This window comes from Plectropomus leopardus, chromosome 6, assembly GCF_008729295.1.
Source record: "Plectropomus leopardus isolate mb chromosome 6, YSFRI_Pleo_2.0, whole genome shotgun sequence".
Classification (NCBI taxonomy): domain Eukaryota; kingdom Metazoa; phylum Chordata; class Actinopteri; order Perciformes; family Serranidae; genus Plectropomus; species Plectropomus leopardus.
The window spans coordinates 19,939,891-19,960,472 of NC_056468.1; the positions used below are offsets into that span (position 1 = coordinate 19,939,891).

The 20,582-nt window shown below is 37.9% G+C and overlaps 1 protein-coding gene across 3 annotated transcripts in view; it reads left to right on the forward strand.

The window, feature by feature from the left end:
- vps13a (vacuolar protein sorting 13 homolog A) overlaps positions 1–18,821 on the forward strand; it is a 42,768-nt gene extending 23,947 nt beyond the window's left edge. Inside the window, exons 49-76 of one of the 3 annotated variants that reach the window (XM_042489052.1) lie at positions 197–333; positions 588–882; positions 1,435–1,539; positions 1,696–1,842; positions 1,967–2,098; positions 2,238–2,371; positions 3,951–4,019; positions 5,652–5,784; positions 6,717–6,774; positions 7,091–7,262; positions 7,738–7,897; positions 8,614–8,760; positions 8,928–9,009; positions 9,101–9,170; positions 9,414–9,528; positions 9,649–9,762; positions 9,958–10,103; positions 10,207–10,288; positions 10,443–10,556; positions 11,167–11,242; positions 12,019–12,182; positions 12,421–12,466; positions 12,634–12,757; positions 13,524–13,638; positions 17,155–17,240; positions 18,030–18,153; positions 18,295–18,369; positions 18,602–18,821. In XM_042489052.1, the coding sequence (XP_042344986.1) occupies positions 197–333; positions 588–882; positions 1,435–1,539; positions 1,696–1,842; positions 1,967–2,098; positions 2,238–2,371; positions 3,951–4,019; positions 5,652–5,784; positions 6,717–6,774; positions 7,091–7,262; positions 7,738–7,897; positions 8,614–8,760; positions 8,928–9,009; positions 9,101–9,170; positions 9,414–9,528; positions 9,649–9,762; positions 9,958–10,103; positions 10,207–10,288; positions 10,443–10,556; positions 11,167–11,242; positions 12,019–12,182; positions 12,421–12,466; positions 12,634–12,757; positions 13,524–13,638; positions 17,155–17,240; positions 18,030–18,153; positions 18,295–18,369; positions 18,602–18,652 (3,273 nt within the window). In that variant the 3' untranslated portion in view covers positions 18,653–18,821. Of the gene's footprint in view, positions 1–196; positions 334–587; positions 883–1,434; positions 1,540–1,695; positions 1,843–1,966; positions 2,099–2,237; positions 2,372–3,950; positions 4,020–5,651; positions 5,785–6,716; positions 6,775–7,090; positions 7,263–7,737; positions 7,898–8,613; positions 8,761–8,927; positions 9,010–9,100; positions 9,171–9,413; positions 9,529–9,648; positions 9,763–9,957; positions 10,104–10,206; positions 10,289–10,442; positions 10,557–11,166; positions 11,243–12,018; positions 12,183–12,420; positions 12,467–12,633; positions 12,758–13,523; positions 13,639–16,305; positions 16,564–17,154; positions 17,241–18,029; positions 18,154–18,294; positions 18,370–18,601 lie in introns of those variants that run through there. The other 2 variants (XM_042489053.1, XM_042489054.1) reach the window with 2 other exon arrangements.
- The last annotated feature ends 1,761 nt before the right edge of the window (positions 18,822–20,582 follow it).

The following is a 20,582-nucleotide window of genomic DNA, read 5'->3' on the forward strand; positions in this document are numbered from 1 at the left end:
AGGACAGTAAATATTACTTTTTGATTTGTCACCAAACCATCATGTGGAACAAGCTTCACTTTAACTGAGGGAATCCCCCCCCCTTTTTTTTTATATAGAGCCTTATCAGAATTAATCCTGTGCTGTTTTTGGCAAGCCAATGATCATGCTAAACTGTTATTATTTATATATTATTTCATTGACTGCTGCTCAACAGGACAGTGGAGTCTCTGCCCCTGAGGTCACTCTGAAACCAGGCCACTCTGCCCAGCTCCAAACTGCAGTCATCAACCAGTCAAGTCTAGATCTCTGCCTGCTGAACTACCTTGCTCAGGACTGGTCCGCTGAGTATAGGTGTGATATCAGTTTTACTCATTGCAGATGCTTTACTTTTTCATTGTCATTGTATTTTTGTTGTCTACGTATTTTGAGCATAATGGTCACATTTTTGTATAAAGGTAATTTTATGTATAGGAGGGCCATAGTTCCGAGATAGGATGTTTTTAAGCCAACAACACAAAACACAATATTTATTATCATCATCTTTTTACACTTCCTTTCTGCAGTATAATTTCTCACTGAAATAAACACACTATTCTGTCATACAGTCTCCGCAGTGACCAGGAGGAGATCACCTTCATAGTGTTCCAGTCTTTGAGAGAGAATGACGAAGATGATGGTGAAGGCACAGAGACGAAGAGGGCTGAGTTGGATATAGCAGTGCATGTTAAATACGACCTGGGACAAACTGTGGTTGCCATACACTCACCATATTGGATGGAGAATAAGACAGGCAGATTACTGCAGTACAAGGCTGATGACATCCACCGTAAACACGCCCTGGACTATGACATGCCTCTGCTCTTCTCCTTCAAGCCTCGGTACTTCCTGAAAAACAACAAGGTAAGAGGGTTTTGCAGTTAAGTCGGTCTGAGACTACAGGAATTTTAAAATCAAGTACCATCACACACATAAGGAATAGATGTTGTCTCTGATCTGATCTGATCTGATCAGGCAGCCCCAGAGCAGTTCGGGAGGTTTAAAACTGGATCTATAAACTCCTCTTATGACCAGATAATCTGGGCGAAACTTTGGTACAGACCAAGATTGCAGACCACTCTTTTACTCCAATATTCAGAAATTGTCCCAAAACTCCTGTAGTCTGAGTCCAGCTTTAATCAAAAGAAAATAGTTGAGAAAAATATGGAGTGAAATAAAGTTAAATGAATAACTTACATAGGGAAAGTAAACAAAAGTTTGTTGATGCAATCAGTGGATTCCCACTTTGATCCTTTTTTCTTAGTTGCTTCCACAATTTTTGTCAATGACTAATAAAAGAAATTGTGGGATAGGAGGCCTGAACTTTTTCGGCTCCTGCGGGAGGGCATTATAGAAAAAGTTTGAGAACTATAGGTATATATGATTTTTATGTCTTTTCTTTTTTTTATCCCTCAGGTCCGTCTAATGATCTCAGACAGTGAACTCTCGGATGAATTCTCCCTGGATACAGTTGGCAGCCATGGAGATGTCAAATGTAAAGGCCGATACAAAGATTACTTGGTAAGATTTTGCCACATTGCCTGATATTCAGACTTACAGTCACATGTGCTTCGTTTAAAGAGCCAGATGTGCTGGATGGAATTTCCAATGATTTCTGTATGTAACTAAGTGCATAACTGTCATCTGCATGTTTGTGTGACATCTGTCTGACCCCAGGTTGGTGTGAAGATTGATGCAAGCAGTTTCAGTTTGACCCGCATCGTGTCCTTCGTGCCATTTTACATGCTGGTTAACAGAACCAAACACAGCGTCTTCGTATGTGAAGAGGGGCAGGACAACTGGACCGAGGCTCTGCCAGAACAGGTCAGAGACAAATTTGGGATTGTCAAATACTGAATTATTTTTTTGTATAACATTTTCAAACTAACCCTCACTATACGGAGATATTGAAGGTTAGTATTATTTTTGTTTTTTATTCCACATGTAGTTTGCTGTCCCCTTCTGGCCTGAGAACAACACCAGGCGGCTAAAGATCAAAGTAGAAGGTTGTTTATTGCCTCCTCGGACTATTGACTTCACACGACCAGAAAACTGCCTATTGCTGCATCTGGACAACTCTGTAAGTTTTAAGACATTGTTTCCATCTGTGATAATTGATGTTTAATACTGATAAAATGTACTCCAATTGGCTTCTAGAGGATTTATGAAACCCTTACTATATTCCAGTACGTAGACTGTTATTTGTTTCTTTTCTGCAGGTGGGTGGGATCACTGTAGATGTGAACTTGTCAGAGCACTCGGCCACAATCCGCTTCTCTGAGTACCACGATGGCGCAGCTCCTTTCCTCATCATAAACCACACAAAGGACCAGACTCTTCAGTTCCATCAAAGGTGAGAGAACAAAAGGAGGACAATCAAGGTCTTTCAGACCAAAGCGAATAATTATTGTGAATAAATTGCGAGTCAGTTAAGAAACTCGTGCCCACCTATCTCTATGAGCCTGTCGACAAAGAATATAAAACATTTGTATTTTGTAGTGTGGGTTTTTTTCCCAAGCTTTTTCGATTTCTGAGAATCTTCTGTTTTTGCTATCAATAGATATAGATCTTTGATTTTATGCCCAATTCTCCTCATACTGTCACAACAGCATGGATAAAATAGTGTCCTCTCTGAAGATCAAAGGGAAGATCATAAACACACTAACACAAGTTCAGCATCTGGGGAAATAACACAATATAATAATATACTACTGACACAATGTATGTGTCAGTAGTACTTGTTGTAAAATATGACAGTCAAAACGTCACAATATAGGATAAGCAATAGTGTTACATCAGTTACTATTATTATTACCAGCAATGGCAGCTCATGAGCTCACTTGAGAAGTCGACTGAGCCCCAAAGCCTCAGTATTATAAGCGGACCATTATTAACTGTAACATACATATGATAAACACATGTGACTCTCCAAGTCCACTTATGAATTATGAAACCAGTGTAGTGACTTCAACCATTTGCACATGACAATAACATGCATTTTTGGTGCCAGCTACAGTTATTGCAGCCACAATGCAACTTTTCTGCAAAGTATTGCACATTTGGAATAACAAGTCTAACTGCAGTGTGTAGAGTTGACTGAGGGTTTCTTATAATAAAAACTACAATGACTGTGTGACGGTGCAAAGCTTTAGATTTCAGTTGAATGCACCCAAACTTTCAAGTCAGCCTTTTATGTGAACAGTTTGAATGTGAAAACAAATATTTTTTTTTGTGTAGTTTTTTTGTTTCATCCCCTGTATGGCAAAGCCTTTCGGAAGAAAGAAATAAACTACTTTCAACAGTTCAGTTTTTTGTTAGCACTAAAAACTTAGCAGGTATGATGTGTTTATGAATAGGCTCAGATGTGGGAGGAGAAAGGATAGAAGTTAGATACTAAACATGATGGATGAAGTATGGCAGGTTAAGAGTGCATAACATTTCCTACTGCTTCATTTATGGAGTTTTTATGTAGATGGTTTGGGGTTTTTTTGGTGCAAGTCTTGTCTTTAAATGTGCTTCCAAAGTGTTTAAATTTGTATGTGCCACACTTGCCTTACAATGAGGAAGTTCATAATCAAATCTCTTGGATGTTTTGTCAGTTGTGTCATGCCTGTTCATTCAGCCTCTGTGTGTTTTAAGTTTTTTTGCTTTTTAATATCTCAGATTTTTTTCTAAATGAAGTTGTTTCATATTACTCAGTTAACCAACAAAGTGGGATTTCGTCATGCACAGCATTCCCATTTGCATTTCATTGAATATGAATTTCATCACATTTTCTGAATAACGATACTTTTTTCTCTTGCTGCAGCAGCCTTAAACAGTTTAACTAATGAGTACTAACAGTGTTTCAATGATAACTAACATTATTTTAAAGATATCTAACAGTGTTTTTGCTGATAGTGATTTGTGTTTGTGTGTTGTGGGTCATGCAGCGCCCGGGCAGAATCATCGTGGGTGGCTGACGAGCTACTCGACCTCTCCTTCTCAGTGGAGGAGGACAGGTAGAAATATATGACAAGGGGAAACTCTTCTGACACACTCTGCACTCAGAAAAGGCAGAAAGTTAAGAATGGGAGAATAAAAAAGCCCCAGATAGCTAGTATAAAGCTACAGTGTCTGATCCAGAATGAGAGATCATTAAAAGAGATCCAAATAGTTAACAAAGTAGTATTTACAAATATTAACAATTAGGGGGAAAGTAAGAGGGAAAAAAACACACCAATCGTGGTGCAAGTAAATATAAATTGGTGCAACATTATAAGGCTAATGTCACAGTCACTTGACAGACTCTTGAGTGCAGAGTGTGGTCAGATCAAGAGTGCAGGTAAAAATAAGTAGAAGAAGACTGCTTCAGCTCTGACTCTGGTTTGTTTGTGTAATCTGCTCCTCAGCCTCACCAAAGATATACAACAATCAGCCAAAAAATTAAAACCTCTGACAGGTGAAGTGAATAACATTAATCATCGCATTAAGATGCAATATTAATGTGGGTGCTACTACACAAGCTACAACCAACCAAACTCTGTTGCAGACCAAGTACTCCCCCACCTAGAAATTGCACTCCCCCGATGGCATTGACCCCACCAGCAGGACTATGCGCCATGCCACACCGCAAAAACTGCTCTGAAGGGTCAAGAGGAACGTGACAAAGTAGCTCAACAGGTCAAGTTGACAAGACTTCTGTGGGACATGGAGGTATCCCAGAGTTCAAGTGACTATGCATCCACAGGTCAGAGGCCCCAACGTCCATCGGACTTGGCTCTGACCTGCTGATGCATGAACACAGGCTCTCTGAGGGATGTCCTGTGGTGTGTGTTGTAAGTGGCACGTGAATGCTAGGACCAAAGATTTCCCAGCAGAACAATGCTTTGTAACAAGATGATCAGTGTTGTTTGCTTCATCTGTCAGTGTTTTAATGCTTTGGCTGTGTACAGTGTAGTATAGGCCTTTTTATTATTGTACTTTTGAAATTTCATGTACATTTTATATTTATCTGCTGAAATTTTACTAATCTGAAATGTTTAAGGACCATTGGAGTAGAGTGAAAGGAGCAGGTTAGATAAACCCATTTACTCATTTATTACTACGTTTCTTTGATCTCTTATAAAGTGTTAAATCATCTTTACCTGTAGAAGCACTCGTCTTGAATGCTGCTCAGTGGATGGGATTCTGCCAGTGGAATCGCACCTCCTGCTTCTTTCAATAGTTCTGTTGCTTCGAGTAGTATTCTTTAATTTTCCATCTCCTTCTGTGCGTTATTTAATTTTCTCATGTCTGCTTTGTCTCTTCCAAATAGAGATGAGTATGAGGGTGGACATATTTTAAACTTTATCTCTCCAGTGGAGGTAGTGGGGACGTTTTGGTGTTTGGCTGTCGGACCGTCATATTTCTGTCACATTTTTGTCTGTTGATGGGAACTGTGTACTGTTGGACAGGTACTTTGGATTGGATGGTTGTCATAGCAGTATATTCTTGGTGGCTGGGCTCTGGTATATTGTCCTCTGTTTTACTGTACTGTCTTCTGTCATTTGCTCACTGTCATCTCAAATCAGTGGAATATTATTTATTGTCGGAAGTAATGTTACTGATATATCCAGTATGTGTGTGTCTCGGTGGGTCTCGTGTGCGTGCAGCTCTCAGAAGGAGGCGGAGCAGGAGGAACTGGAGGCCGGGAAAGCTGTACACTACACCTGGACTGAGCCCACTGGGTCCCGGGAGCTTTGCTGGAAGTGTGGTGCTTACAGTGGGAAGCTGAGGAGTGAAGAGGTACTGTGCTTTTAATCTGACACAGAAATGTTTGTGGTTAAGAAATTAAAAAAAATCAAAATGAGCCTGCGTTGTTAGCCAATGACTGTGATAGTGATAAAGCCATTTAGTTCATATAGTCCAAATATGTAGAACCAAAATTCTCAAAAAGTTGGGATGCTGGATAAAACATAAATAAAAACAAAATGCAATGACCAACACCACAACCACCCAAAAAAGAAATTCTTCAAGAATTAATTAACTTTGAGTGAAAGAATGAACTAAAATCCAATCTGAACACTGAGAAATTAGTTCCTACATACAAAAAGCATCTTGAAGCTGAAATTGCAAACAGTGCGTCCAACACTTTTTCCCCTGTGTCATTCCACTTTATTGCACATAATTTTTATGGATTTAAATGTTACAATTGATTGATACCAATGTCTGGACGACATTTCATTTGGTGTGTTGAATACTCACTTCCCCCAATGTATGTCAAATGATATGCAGATCATTGGATACTGTTTTTATTTATATTTTGCACATCTCAACTTTTTTGGGGTAGCGGCCATCTATGAATGCCTCTATTTATTACTGGTATTACTAAGATTTATTTCACTGTGTTGCATGTTATTTGTGCCCCCAAAAAATCACATCTTTAGCCTCACTTTTTGAAATACAGTTTTACATATTGTTAGATGAGGCTAGTATAATAGTGGCAGTGGATACTAATGCTGACTAAATGCCAGATTTTATTGATGCTGGGTGACAATGTGTACTTACAGAATCCGTAAGTCTAGTCCATTTTTCAGTCTGTTGTAGTCTTTTGCATGTAATACTAAATGTAAACATGGGTTAACCTTTGCTTTGTTTTAGATGTGAACACAATCCTCAGATGAGACACAATGACATTTATTTAAACAGCGTGTGTTTGTTTGCTCTTGTATCTTTAGGACCTGCGTGAGGACATGAACAATGATAGAAAACTGTTCGTGATCTCCTTTTATGAAGGTAGAGTGCAAGGAGCTTAAAATGAAATGCGTTCTGTAATTAGCTTATACAGTGTTTTATTGCCTGTGTGTTTTTAATGCATGAATGATGCCATTTACCATAAGAATACACTTGCTAGAAAAATACTAAAATTACAGTTTATAAACCAAATTGACAAGTGGCATATTGGGTTCAGATCTCTTCATCTCTTCATCCTTGAGTCTTTTTTTTTTCCTCCCAGCATTAGTGACACAACGCTGTAACTGATCCAGACTTGTGACCTTGGGGGATAAGTAAAGTGCAAAATCTTTATGGTGGGTTTATTGTTGATCCAAAGGTCTCCAGCGTGTCGTGCTGTTCACAGAGGAGCAACGCATCTACAAGCTGCTCTGTGAGAGCGAGAAGGCGCAGCTGGCTGAACAGGAAATCATCCTGTCACTACAGAACATGGGCGTGTCTCTGGTCAACAACAGCACTGGCCAGGAGGTCTCCTTTATTGGGATCACAAGGTAGATAACCAGCAACATACATGTGTACACATTTAAACATATAATAAAAAGATACAAAACTGTCGAGCTTCATGTTACGACTATGATTAACTGCCAATTCAATTTGTCACAAAGTGTATGTGTTATAGCAAAGGAAGTGATGCTGTGACATGATGGGCTCAGAAGAAATTTAATTATTTGCCAGAGTTTTGATTTAAATCACAAAATATATCAATGAACTTTTTCGTGTCTTGTTATGTGTACATTTACTGGATGATCTTATTTATATACAGCTCAACCACACATAAACTGAAATGTTTTGTTAAATGTTTCTTAAAGTGGAATAACAGTAGTAACAGAACCTTTACCTATAAATCATGTAATCCTTTAAACATAAAACTTCAAAAACATGCATCTATTTGCAAGATGTTCCTGCTTAATCCTGCAGCTATATATTTTATAATGAACTGATACACTCTTTTTTCTCTTTTCATAGCTCCGATGTGGTGTGGGAATTAAAGCCAAAGACGAAAAAGAAGAGTCGGTGGAAGACTATGAGCACTAAAGAAGCGGAGATGCTGGAGAACACCTTCAAAGAGTACATTGAATCTGGACCCGTCGACAACTCCATCGTTGAGCTGGAAAACAACTTCCAGGTTAGAGATAAAAGACTTTATATTTTTGAGTAAAAAGTGATTGATGTAGTGTGAAAGCTGTCCGTTTTTATGTTATCCATGTCGGGTGTATACTCATCACTTTGTAAAGTTTCAGCTTCAAGTAAAATGTAAATTTTTAAACTGATGTCATATAAAGCCAAACACTGGACCAAACCATTATACCAAATTTTACCAATAGGTGTCACACTTGTCTAAGCAGCCTCTCCCGAGTCGGATGTAAGAGACTCAGCTCCGTTACTAACTCAGCTACAAGTTCATACATTCATACAGAGCGGTGAGGCGGAATCACAGTGCATATAAAAGGGGCTTAAGAGAGCCATTTTGTCTTGTTAACCCCCAACAAAACACATGAACTTTCTAGTAAACAAACTTAATGTCTCTCCCCAACCACCTCTACCAAAATTTTATCTCCTTCATGTTGCTGGTCTAGGCTCTGAATAAGGACACTTGAGGCTCCTTTTATCTGTTTTTAAATAAACATAATATTAATCACACTGTCATATTACTTTTTAGTAATGCAACACAAGTTGGATTTAGTGCTGAGATGCTGTCGGCACAGGCTACGTTTTAATAAACTGGATATTAAACCGGATTAAGCTCTTACGCCAGACCAGTATTGCTAAACCAGAATTCGACCATATTCTATGTTGCAGGCCAGTTTGTTCATTCATGTGATGTTTGTAATTGTCTTCCAGGTGTCCTTTACTCCCAATGGCATGGATATGCGGATGCTGCAGCCATGTGATGCTCCTCTCAGGAGGCACTTCCTACCTGGAGTCAAGGTGGAATACAGTGTGTCACCACGACAGAGCTCTTACCGTGTCCAAATCCACCGCATTCAGGTGAAAAAAGTCAAATACTAACAAAATCCTTTGAGATAAAATATTTCCATGTCTGCATTACAGTTCTACAACTTATCCAGATGTCTCCCTCAGAATTTGTAAATTAATACATCTAAGTTTTTCTTGTGTTTTTTCAATTTAATAGCTTAAGTCTTCTCTTCCAACAGATCCAGAATCAGCTGCCGGGAGCCATCTTCCCATACGTTTTCTACCCTGTAAAACTGCCAAAATCCATCACCATGGATGCAGGTCTGTTAGTCTGCTTTGTATGTCATGTTCAATTTATGTCCTTTTGATATGCAGCATTTCAGTCTGTAACAGCATTTTATTTTTCTTACAGAGCCCAAACCTCTAACTGATATCAGCATTGTTACCAGAGCGGCAGGACACTCTGATATCTCTCGCATCAAGTATTTATTATTCATTTGATTCTTTCATTCACTTTGCTGTCATTTGCTGCAGCATTTCACTACTATTTTTATTTGTTATGATTTGCTGTGTTGTATTTGTGCTGTTTTCTACCTGAAAAATGGTTTTATACTTTGATTCTGATCTGCTTCCTACAATCCAGTTGGCCTGAAAACCAGTTGTTCTTGAAATGAAGTGACTGTCAGTTGTGTCCAAAAAGTGATCAAAATGTTGGTCAACCTCAGGTACTTCAAAGTGTTGATTCAAGAGATGGATCTGAAGCTCGATCTGGGCTTCCTGTATGCCATCCTGGACCTGTTTACACCTGAGAACGCCACCACCATGACTTCAGAACAGGAGGTCGGATACTCACAAGTCCAAACATAGTTAACATATTGTTATAGGCTTGAAGATCCATGAGATTTATGCTCACTTTTGTGTGTCTGTGCTTGTTTGTTTGTGTTTGACTTATTCCCGTAGGTGGAACTATTTGAGAAGGACATTGAGTATATAAAGGCAGAACTGAACCATGCCTCTGCTGCTGACACAACTCCTATCAGCCTCTATGAGTACTTCCACATCTCCCCCATCAAGGTTTGTATTCATCATTTCTGCAAAAACACCATGAGTGATTAAATGAAAACTATTTGTTAAGACAAAGTAAATAAAAAGCATATATTCATATTCACATTACAGAGCTACACAACATTTCTTTTGTGAGTTTAACACCAGAAACAGTGATGCTTAATTGTTGTTCTTTTCTTTCTTTTTTTTTAAATTTATTTGCAGCTGCACCTGAGTTTGTCTCTGAGCACCGGAGGAGAAGATGGCCTGAAGGAGAAACGAGAAACAGAACTCATTCCCGTTCAGTCTCTCAACCTGCTGCTGAAGAGTATCGGTGCCACACTCACTGACGTGCAGGACGTCGTCTTCAAGTACGGACGCCCAAATACACAACACATAAATCATACACAGTAGCATTTATTTATTCATCTTTTTTATGGGGTGGTTCTTGACTGGTTTTGTCTTTGATTTCAGGCTGGCTTTCTTTGAGCTGACCTTCCAGTTTTGTACCACGCAGCAGCTACAGTGGGAGGTCATCAGACATTATTCCAAGCAGGTAGCACACATGCACAATGACAATGCAGTGTTTTCTTGAGTCATTTATTTTTTTGTCCTTTTGGACATTAAATATGAAAAATGTGTAGAATAAAAAAACTCGACAGGGCCTGACTATGATTCAGCTTACCAGTTTATATATGTCTATATTTCAGGCTATTAAACAGATGTACGTGCTGGTGCTGGGCCTGGATGTACTTGGAAATCCTTTTGGACTGATCAGAGGACTGTCGGAGGGAGTGGAGGCCTTCTTCTATGAGCCTTATCAGGTAGACATGTAATACAATAATAATTATAATGATAATAATAATAATATAATATAAACTTATTATAACTTTTTTTTTAATATAATAAAAATAGTTACAAAGTGCTTTAAATGGTTGAACTAGGATTCCAACACATTGCAGGATTTAGGCAAATTAAAATAATTAATTTAAGTAATACAGTAATTGAATGGAGAGGAAAATAGACAAAAAAAACACTGGTATTAAACTGCAATCCCAACAACAAGGATAAGTACCAGAAATTAAACAAATAAGCAGTGTTGGCAATTAACTGCCCTGAAGATTATACAGAAGCAAATAAAATCAAACACTTAGAATAACACAAAAAAAGTACTGATGAGTGCAAAGATAATTCATCAATGTTGTGGCATTTGGAAAAAATAAGTTTTGTAGTCATTATTTAAGACGAACATTTACACGATAATCTAATGAATATATTTTAGGACTCTGGGGATTGTGAGCAGCTTTTAAAAACATATTGAATATTTAAGATATTATTTATTTTAACATTTACAGAAGAGTGGCTGCTTAAAGCCCCAACATTGCAGACAGTGTCTTTACGTCTTCTCCCTGCTGTTTGTCCGTGGTTTTGCAGGGAGCCATCCAGGGGCCTGAGGAGTTCGTTGAAGGAATGGCTCTCGGGGTGAAAGCTCTGGTGGGAGGAGCTGTAGGTAAGTACCAGGCTCATATAAAACTAATATCTGTGAAAAGGCGTCTGATCCCTTCAGTAGAAGCCTGAATAAGATCTGTGTACTACAAAGATGCATAACCACTTTATTGCATGTTTTGTTGGGTTTTATTTTTGTGTTTTAAGTAGACAAATGCTGAATTAGGAACATTGTTATTCTAACAAATATAAAACCTAAGATCTGTCACCACTTTGTCTATATTTAAAACTAAACTAAAAACTTTTATTTCCAGGCTTATGAGTAGCTTTGTGTGTGTGTTTTTGTTTGGTTTGTCAGTGTCTTTAGAGGGTGGGTGGTACTCAGTGTTCTGTGTTCTTGTATTTAATTTAATAAGCAAACTGTGTTTACCTTTATGGATGCATAATGCATTTACTCAAAAAAATTCCCCTTTTTTTCTGAATTAACAAGATAAAAATCTCTAGGAAGAGGGCAACATCGTGTGAGGTGCGCAGTCTGTTATCTGTTACCAAAGTGTATGCACTCAGTCTTAGTCCGCCAAGCCATATTGATCTATGTTCTTTATCACGATTAGTTCATCCGAATACTATTGCTCGACCACCGTAGTGGGCACAGGTAAAATTGTGCAGTCCTCACAAGATGACGCTTGGTCCAGAAAATTTAACACAGTGTGACATCAACCACTAAAATATGTCATATTAATTAAATTGCTTTGCCATATGAAATAAAGATGGAGAGACAGGAGGAAACTGACTCATTAAAGAATGTACTAATTATAAAGACTCATAACTGCTTTCCAGGGGGTATAGCAGGTGCAGCCTCCAGGATCACAGGTGCTATGGCAAAGGGTGTCGCTGCTATAACAATGGACGAGGAATACCAGCAGAAGAGACGAGAGGCGATGAACAAACAACCCAGTGGCCTGAGAGAGGGGCTGACCCGGGGAGGAAAGGGATTAGTGTCTGTAAGTACTCTTGTGTTAATCAGCAAAAAATATATATCTTTGATGCATGTTTGTTAGTGTAAAAATTTAGACAATGAGCTACATGAAATTTTTCGAGTCATTCAATTATTAAATGCATTAACTAGTAATAATAATAATTTACATTTGCCACTGGCTGTAAAGAGGGTCTGCCACCAGGAAGTCTGCTATAATGAAAGCTTCACTGCTGCTCTGTAATATTGTTGTGTTTTTGTTTCAGGGTTTTGTCAGTGGGATCACAGGGATTGTTACCAAACCTATTAAAGGTATGTTAGACAGATTGCAGTGATGGCACGTGCTGATATGAAAATGTACCAACCAAATAATGGCATAACAATCTAAATACTGGTATCACTTTGAATTCTGTCCTGCTTGTTTAACAGTATACCAGCTCTGTTTCGGTTTTAATAAGTGTGTGTGCGTTATTTTGCAGGAGCCCAGAAGGAGGGTGCAGCCGGCTTCTTTAAGGGTGTTGGGAAAGGTCTGGTTGGTGCAGTAGCCAGACCTACAGGAGGCATTATTGATATGGCCAGCAGTACTTTCCAAGGGATCAAGAGGTATGTCAATTCCTGTGTGTATGTATTCCCATGGATGTGCTACTTTAAGATTTATAAAACTGGAATTTATACATAATTAATCATTTCTCATTTCTCCTTTGCAAGGACATTTTTCAGATTCAGAAAACTTTATTGTCTGTCCTGACAGAAAATTGTCTTAGACATGGCTCAACATACTGTGTAAAACAAACTTGGATAATAACAATACAGCATTTATTCCTAAAAACAGAATAAATACCTAATGCAAATTATTTAGACAGAAGAGAAATTGTAATATACAACTGAGTGCAATGTGGCATAGTGTTATGTAGATATATGGATCATTAGCTTTTATTTAAGATGTTTATGGCAGTGGGAATGAAGCAGTGACCTCTACATTTACCCCATCCAATACACTATACAAAAAAAATGAATGTTTGAATCCCAAAATTGAAAACGGAACATCTACCCAATGAACACATATCTGAATAATCGAATATTCAGGTCCAGATCCACTGCAGTGCAGATAACAGTTCATGCTGATCTGAGGTAAAAAATATACTATTCGCATAGTATAAGTAAGGAGGTTATTATTGGTGGAACATTTTGTTTTCAAAAATAAATCACTGAGTTGCACAAACAAAAAACTGCTTTAAGTCACAGCTGGACCTTGTGGCATGGTAGAGGCTATTTAAATGTATGCACTTCTGAATGTATTGAATACTCTGTGTCTTTTTTTGTGCTCATGAGGAAGCTGTGTCTCAAAATGCATGTCTTTTGTTATTAGGGCAGCAGAGACTTCACAAGATGTGGCCTCTTTGCGTCCTCCTCGCTTCATCCATGAGGATGGTGTCATACGACCATATAAGGAGAGGGAGGGTATCGGCAGTCAGATGCTCCAGGTAAGACGAATCATCATCACCTCTCAATCAGACCTGACCAAATAACAGCTGGCTAATGTTCTTAATTTAACTGAGATGAGGAAAACGCTTTAAAACAAATGGATGTCATCATTATTATTTAAAATTTCTGTTACTGTGATGAGAGTCAAGTGATCCAGTATGCACTTTTAATAATTTTCCCAGGTTTCCTAGTGAATCAGAATCAGGTTTATTTGTCACTTCTTTAATGGACATTAAGCATACGTGGGAGCGAAATACTGTTCTCCACAGATCAGCGTGAGATCTAAAATATGAAAAACATTTAAAAACGCAAAGACACATTTAAAACACAGAACAAATTTTTTAAAAAAAACATGTAGCCTCCTTAGCATTAACACTAAGAGAGATATGCATAGTCACCATAATAATGTTTGTGAATTCCTTCGGCGGGTAGTCTGGCCGGCACTTTAAAAACTCTGCTAGTTCAGAGCAGTGCTTGGAGAGGAGTTGTGTGTTTGAGTGTACATGCAGGCACATGCACACAGATATTTTTTTTTCAACTTTCTTCTAGATAATCAGCTTTATTGTAATTGTCTTTTTAATTATTTTACCGACTGTATTTGCCTTCCCTGTTTATAGACCTTTAGAGAACCATTCAGGTTAATTTTCAGTGATTAATACACCTCTGTGGCTGTATAACGTTAAAAATCTTCAGACCCAAAGCCAAGATAGCTGCTCACCGAGACATTTTGTGTGCATTCATTTAATCATACGAGCTTTTGTTCGGTGTTGCTACCTCACAGTTTTTGCTCCACTTACATGATGTGGTTTGTGGCTTGTAATGTGTTACGCTGATTTTGTTAGAAAAATTATGCTATGCTAATTATTATGATTTTTTGCATTTGGGGGAGGTGGAAATGGCGTATTGTTAAAAGTTAAATGCAAATAAGTGCAATGGAAACAGATTCAGGGAAGAAATGATGACATACAGTCACTGCAGAAGTCACTGCAAGCTCTCTTTATCACGTCTGGATGGATTTTTATATAAACGCAGTGAACTTTTCCAAGAGCACATAGCTGTAATATTAGTTGATTAAAACTATATTTTTATTATCGGGTGTGCTCTCCATTATCCTGATCCATTGTTTTCCATCGTTTGAGGTTTGACTGATGCTTCCTACTAGTAATCTCGATGAACCAAATATTTGCATAACAATAGCGGATAGCTGTGTCAGTGGAATGGGTTTCTCATATTTGTAGATTTTAGTGAAGCTTTGAAGTGCTTCAGTTCTGCTTCATTGAAGCCATGAGCTTTAAACTGCGGGTCACTTTTCTGTGCCGACATTATCGAGCAGTTGTGCTGGATGGAGTGGATGGAAGTTTCTGCCTACGAGTCTGAGGTCAGAGCTTCACCTTTTGGCTAATAGCAAAGATTTACAGAAAGGTGACAAATTAAAGCGCCTCAGTAAAGTGTTTGGCCACAGCGAGCCTCCTGGACAGCATTAATGCCCCTCTGTAATTATTCTACAAATATCTCAATTCTACTGAAGGGAGGTTACATAGTTGGGGTTTTGATGACGGCGGTGGGGAGTTTGGTCTAGATCTGGTGACTGAGAGAGCCATAGCATATGATAAACACAATTTTCATTGTCATCAAACCATTCAGTTACCTCACATGTCCTGCTAAAAACATTAGCAGTCATTATCTTTTTCCCATCATTTCGCTCAGGTATCTCCTTTTATTTGTCACCTGTCTGTATTAGCAGCCGTAGCCTTAGGCCAGGTTTGTGTGTATGATGAAGTGTTAGTGACAGATTATTCTCCTTATGCCGAATTTGGACTAGTGTCACAAGTAATACGTCTGCAAATCACGTGGATGTCATATTTCGTGCTTGAGTTTTATGATTCTGTTGGTTAACCCTTTCAAACCTGAATCAACATAACTTCTCTTGTGCTGCTTTCAGACCTCTTTCTCAAATATTCAAACCTTTAAATCCTGAGCACGTTTTTCAAAAACATGGAAAAAAAGGCAATGAGCAACTTGGCAAGAAATGTCCCACAAAAATGCAAGAAATTGGTAGATTTACAGAAATATTTTTATAAAGTCAGACAAAAATGTCCAAGGAACAACATATTTCTAATAATCATTATTAATTTTTTTTCTTTCACATCATTTCCACATTTCCTCTGTCTGTTTGTTTTTTTTTTTTTTGGTTGGTTGGTTAGTTTTTTTGTGTGCGCTAATTTTCAGATGATTTTCTTGTACTTATATAAAACAATTTCTCGCTTATTTGAGGGTAATTTCTTCTTCCATTGCTCATTGCCTTCATCCCATGTTTTTGAAAGAAATCAAGACAGTTTTCCCAGGTTTCAAAGGGTTAAATAGGTTTCAAGCAGATTGTGTTTGAACTTTTTTTATACTTCAGTTGGGAAACTATTGGCTTTGCTTCCACTAGTTTCAGGTGGACAAGTTAAACTGGTCTTTTAGACAAATATATGAATAAAATGTATGATATTTACAACATAAGTGTTCTTTGATAGAGCAGAGACGAGGCCAGCACACTGTCACCTTGGTGTGAGTGGTTTTGATCCGTCCTTATAGACAGTGCGTCAGTGGATGTCTGGTAGAAGCAGGCTTTGGTTTTCTTTGCTCTGACCGTGACTCTTCTTCTCTTGTCGTGTCCACAGAGGAGACTGGCCTACAGTGAATGGCGTAGAACCGGCTCAGAGGATGAGGGTGATGAGGAAAACTAGCTAGAAGCTTGAAGTATCAGCTGTATTGTAGCGTTAGAGCGAGTCTGTAGTCTGTGCCGCAGTTTAAGTTTGTTTCCAGTGATTTACTCTTGGAAATGTTAAACAAACCAAAGAAAGGCCTCAGAGTAATATTTTAAAAATGTGTTTTAAGTGGGTTTTTTTAGTTGTTTATTAACTTTATGTGTATTTTGTTTATCTTTTTAGTGCCTTTTTGCTTCACAATTTAGCTCCATTATTTTACTTTTTGTCATACTCATTTCATTCATTTTCTTAAAAGCCACAAATGAAGCATTTTCTTTCATTGTTTGAATGTTCATTGTCAAAACATTTCCCTTTATCACAAACATTTGTCTACTTTCTTTTTGACTTCATGTTTGTTTTATAACTCTGTTATTTATTGACACTATTCACTGCCATTTTCTTCTCAATAAAATGTTCACATTTCAAACTTCTCATCATCTTTGTCCTTTTTCATCCCGTCTTTCTTCACCTCCCCACCATATTTTCATACTTTTTCACTATTTAAGTTGTTTTAAAATGTTTTATCACACTTGTATATAAATTGTCATGGATTACAGACACCTTGGCATTTATATTTGATTTGATTCAGACTTTGAGTTGTTTCTTTTAGTCTCACTGTTTGTTGAGACAGATCAAGAGCCCTCCACCTGCTTCTGTAAAAAGGGTCCTAAAATAACTTTTGTTATGATTCGGCGCTGCATAAATGAAATTGACTTGAATTGAAATTAAATATTAACTCACTTTTATTCTCTCTTCCTTCAGAAAATTGAGAACGGACGTTTTGCCAAGTACAGATACTTTGCTCATGCCAAGGTCAACGAGTCGGACTTCCTCATGATCACCAAGAGGTGAGTGTGTTCGGCTGCTTTCTCATCTCACAGCTCTATCGCACGTCCAACGAAAACACAGAGAAATAATGTAATAAGATTCAATTTAAAAATATAGATATATATTATAATAAACTTTCATTAAAAAACACTGAATTAAAAACCTTAATAGACATCTGAAAAGTATGTTTATTAATCATACTAAAGCAAGTAAAATATTCTTTCCAGTCAGCTATATGTACATATGAATTGAGAGTAACCGGTAGATGCACACATAGTCATCAGAAGCCATATCATGTTGTGTGCCCCGTAATTATGAGAGGAGTCCTCCAATCAGAGAAGTTCCTGCCCTTTAGAAGTAAATTCTTTAGGTCTACAGGTGAATAATCTGGATAAGGTGACTAAACTTTGAAAACAGGCCATCCTTTCCTTTAAAAACAGCCTGTAATCTTTATTGTTAAAATTCTTTCTGCACCAGAGGGTAACCAGTGGCACCAGTTTTGCAGGATGTAATTCTGACCAATTAAAAGGAGCCTCTTCGGCACTAAATGGTTTGATGCAGGGAGATGCAAAAGGCCCAAAAGGAGGCTCTTTTTTACTTTTTATTTTAAATAACCCAACTAATTACCTTAGAAATAAAAGCTCATAATCTGGAAATTAATTTGCACTCCCAGAAACAATGGTATTTGATATTTATTTGATATGGAATGATATTTCTATGCTATAGTATAGATTTTATACCATATTTTTTACATAAATTCCTCAAAGGAGATATTTGTTTTTAACCCTTTTATGTGGGTTCTTTTCCAGGGGAATATTTTTTGTGACCAAAGGCACATTTGGCCAGCTGACCTGTGAGTGGCAGTATCTGTTTGAAGAGTTCACCAAGGATCCAATGATTGTAGAGGACCGGCGACTTCGCATTGAGGCCAAGGTACAGAAGCAAACTCATTTATTCTACATCAAGTGCTACCTTTTTCCTTCAGGAGACTGATGTTTTTACAGATTTTTTTTCAAGTTTGGAACAATCATTCATCAGATTATATCACTTAATGCCTTGTTTTGTGTACTTCAGGAGAGAGTGAAGTCTGTCTTCCATGCCAAGGAGTTTGGGAAGATCATAAACTTCAAAACTCCTGAGATAGCCAAGGTGAGTAGACAAAATGGACGAGAGGATGCTCCTTTTATGCGTCTTATATATAGATCACTTTTTATTAATTTGTTTAACAAATGCCAGATTGTTGTCTCCTGTGATATATATAAGAAAACTACCTTCCTTACTCCTACTCAAACTCATGGGCTCTTTCAGTCCTGCATGTGTCCGACATGCACTCACAGTAAATGACTCTTCTACTCTAACTTTGGCTCTTGTTTATTTTCAGTGGGTTCTTGCCAGATTGGATGATGCAAGAGAGAGTTTACCCAAATACTGACTCATCAAGAAGAGCGAGAACTTTAATACCTGAAAACGAAAAAAAAAAGAAAACACACACACAAAGCTCGTGTGTCAGTGCCTTTGTTGTTTACTGCATGCTCCCTTTGTTTACCTCCATGTGTGAGTTGTGGTAAACGATGCTGTATGTTGACTGTTAGTTTGTGTTGGGCGGGGGTGGGGGGTGGGGTGGGGTAAAGGGTGCGTGAGTAGTCTGTGTGTGTGTGTGTGTGTGTGTGTGTGCGTGCGTGCGTGCGTGCGTGCGTGCGTGCGTGCGTGTGTGCATGCTTACAAAAGTGCTATAAATGGACGACGGCACAGAGGCTCCGAATGCACTGAACCAAACGTAACTTCACTGTCTTCACTCTGATTGCGCTCATCCTTTCGCACACACATAATTGACTTTTAAGGGTTTTGTTTGTGAAAACTCATGCAAAGTCTTGAGTTTACGAATACATCTTAACATCTACTGGTCTGAAATGCTGTTGACGTTGGAGGTATTTTTTCGGCCTTTAGTTTGCCATACTCAATCTAACTCATGTTAAAGGGAAACTGCTGTGTTTGTGAACCTAGATCCCGTTTTCCCATGTTTTTGTGAAAGTGACTGATTGAGACAACTCTTTTGGAAATTGGTCAGTATTGAGCAAGACCGTCGCAGCAGTGAAACAGCCTGCAATGTAATCCATACAGGCCATTGTGCATTGGAAGTTTAGCTTAATAAAAAAGTGCTTGTTTTTGCTACTGACAGGCTCACATTATTATTTTAAGTGTCTGACAACATTATGGAAAAAACACTACAGAGAAATTAAATGTTTTTCCTGACCTTTCACTGATCTGCTTGTTATCAGGACCAAGTCTCAAGGAAAAGTCTCCTTCCAAAACCTGGGAGAGGTGACTTTGCAGGAAAACAATGGTTGAAATGTTGGTGGGAGTTGGAGAGAGGAGTGCCAGGAAGAGTTTGTTGTGTAGGAGTACATGAAGTGTAGCTTTGTGTTATCTAAAAGATTTTTGATGTCATGCTGAATATTTAGCTGATTGTGACCATGTGGAAAAGTCTCTGAGATTTCAGAACAAGATGTCTCCTTAAGCAAGACTTGGTTACACACTAACAGACAGAATCAGCAAAAGGCAAAGAAAAATGTTTTATTTCTCTGTCGGATCTTTTTCATAATGTTGTCAGACACTTGTAATAAAACCCGATCCTGGCAGCGAGAAAACAAGCACTTTTAATGGGCGGAAATTGACGGTGCAAAATTGCTCTCTCGCGCTCAGTATTGGATCTAAAACTGTGGCCTTCATCAGTCAGACACAAAAACAGGAAGATAGGAAAAATACTCTGAATACCACTGAAAAATACTCAAGTTTCTCTTGAAGTCACCAATTTAATTTGGTTTCAGTTTTGTTTTTTAAATTTGTGTTTGGCTTTATGAGCAATTCTATAACAGTGCAACAGCTAGTAAGACACGTGGTAGAAAACAGCTTGAATAACACTGAGGCCAAATCAGCCATAGTTGTTGTAGCACATTTAATGTTGTACACTGTTTATTTTACTGGAGTATGTAAAAGGGAAGCTAATTTAAATTTTAAGTTTGCCTCTGTAACACAAAGAATTCAGAATGTTCTGTTTTTCAAGCCGTTTTCTTTTAATTTCACTTTCTATTTTTCCTTTTTTTATACATTTCTGCAAGATGAAGACTGTTCAGTGTGTAATTTAGAGCCGCATGCTATTTTTATACTGCACTGACATGTATCACTTTGCTGTATATTGATCTAACATAGTATCCTATCTGTATATATCCATTCTCACACAATAGTCTCTATTATGGCGTTACAGATTGTGATTTTTATGTTTTTATACCACACATATGCAATGCCAATGATTATACTGATGAATTATGCAGAGAAAAGTATATTTAAAAGAAATGAATGCT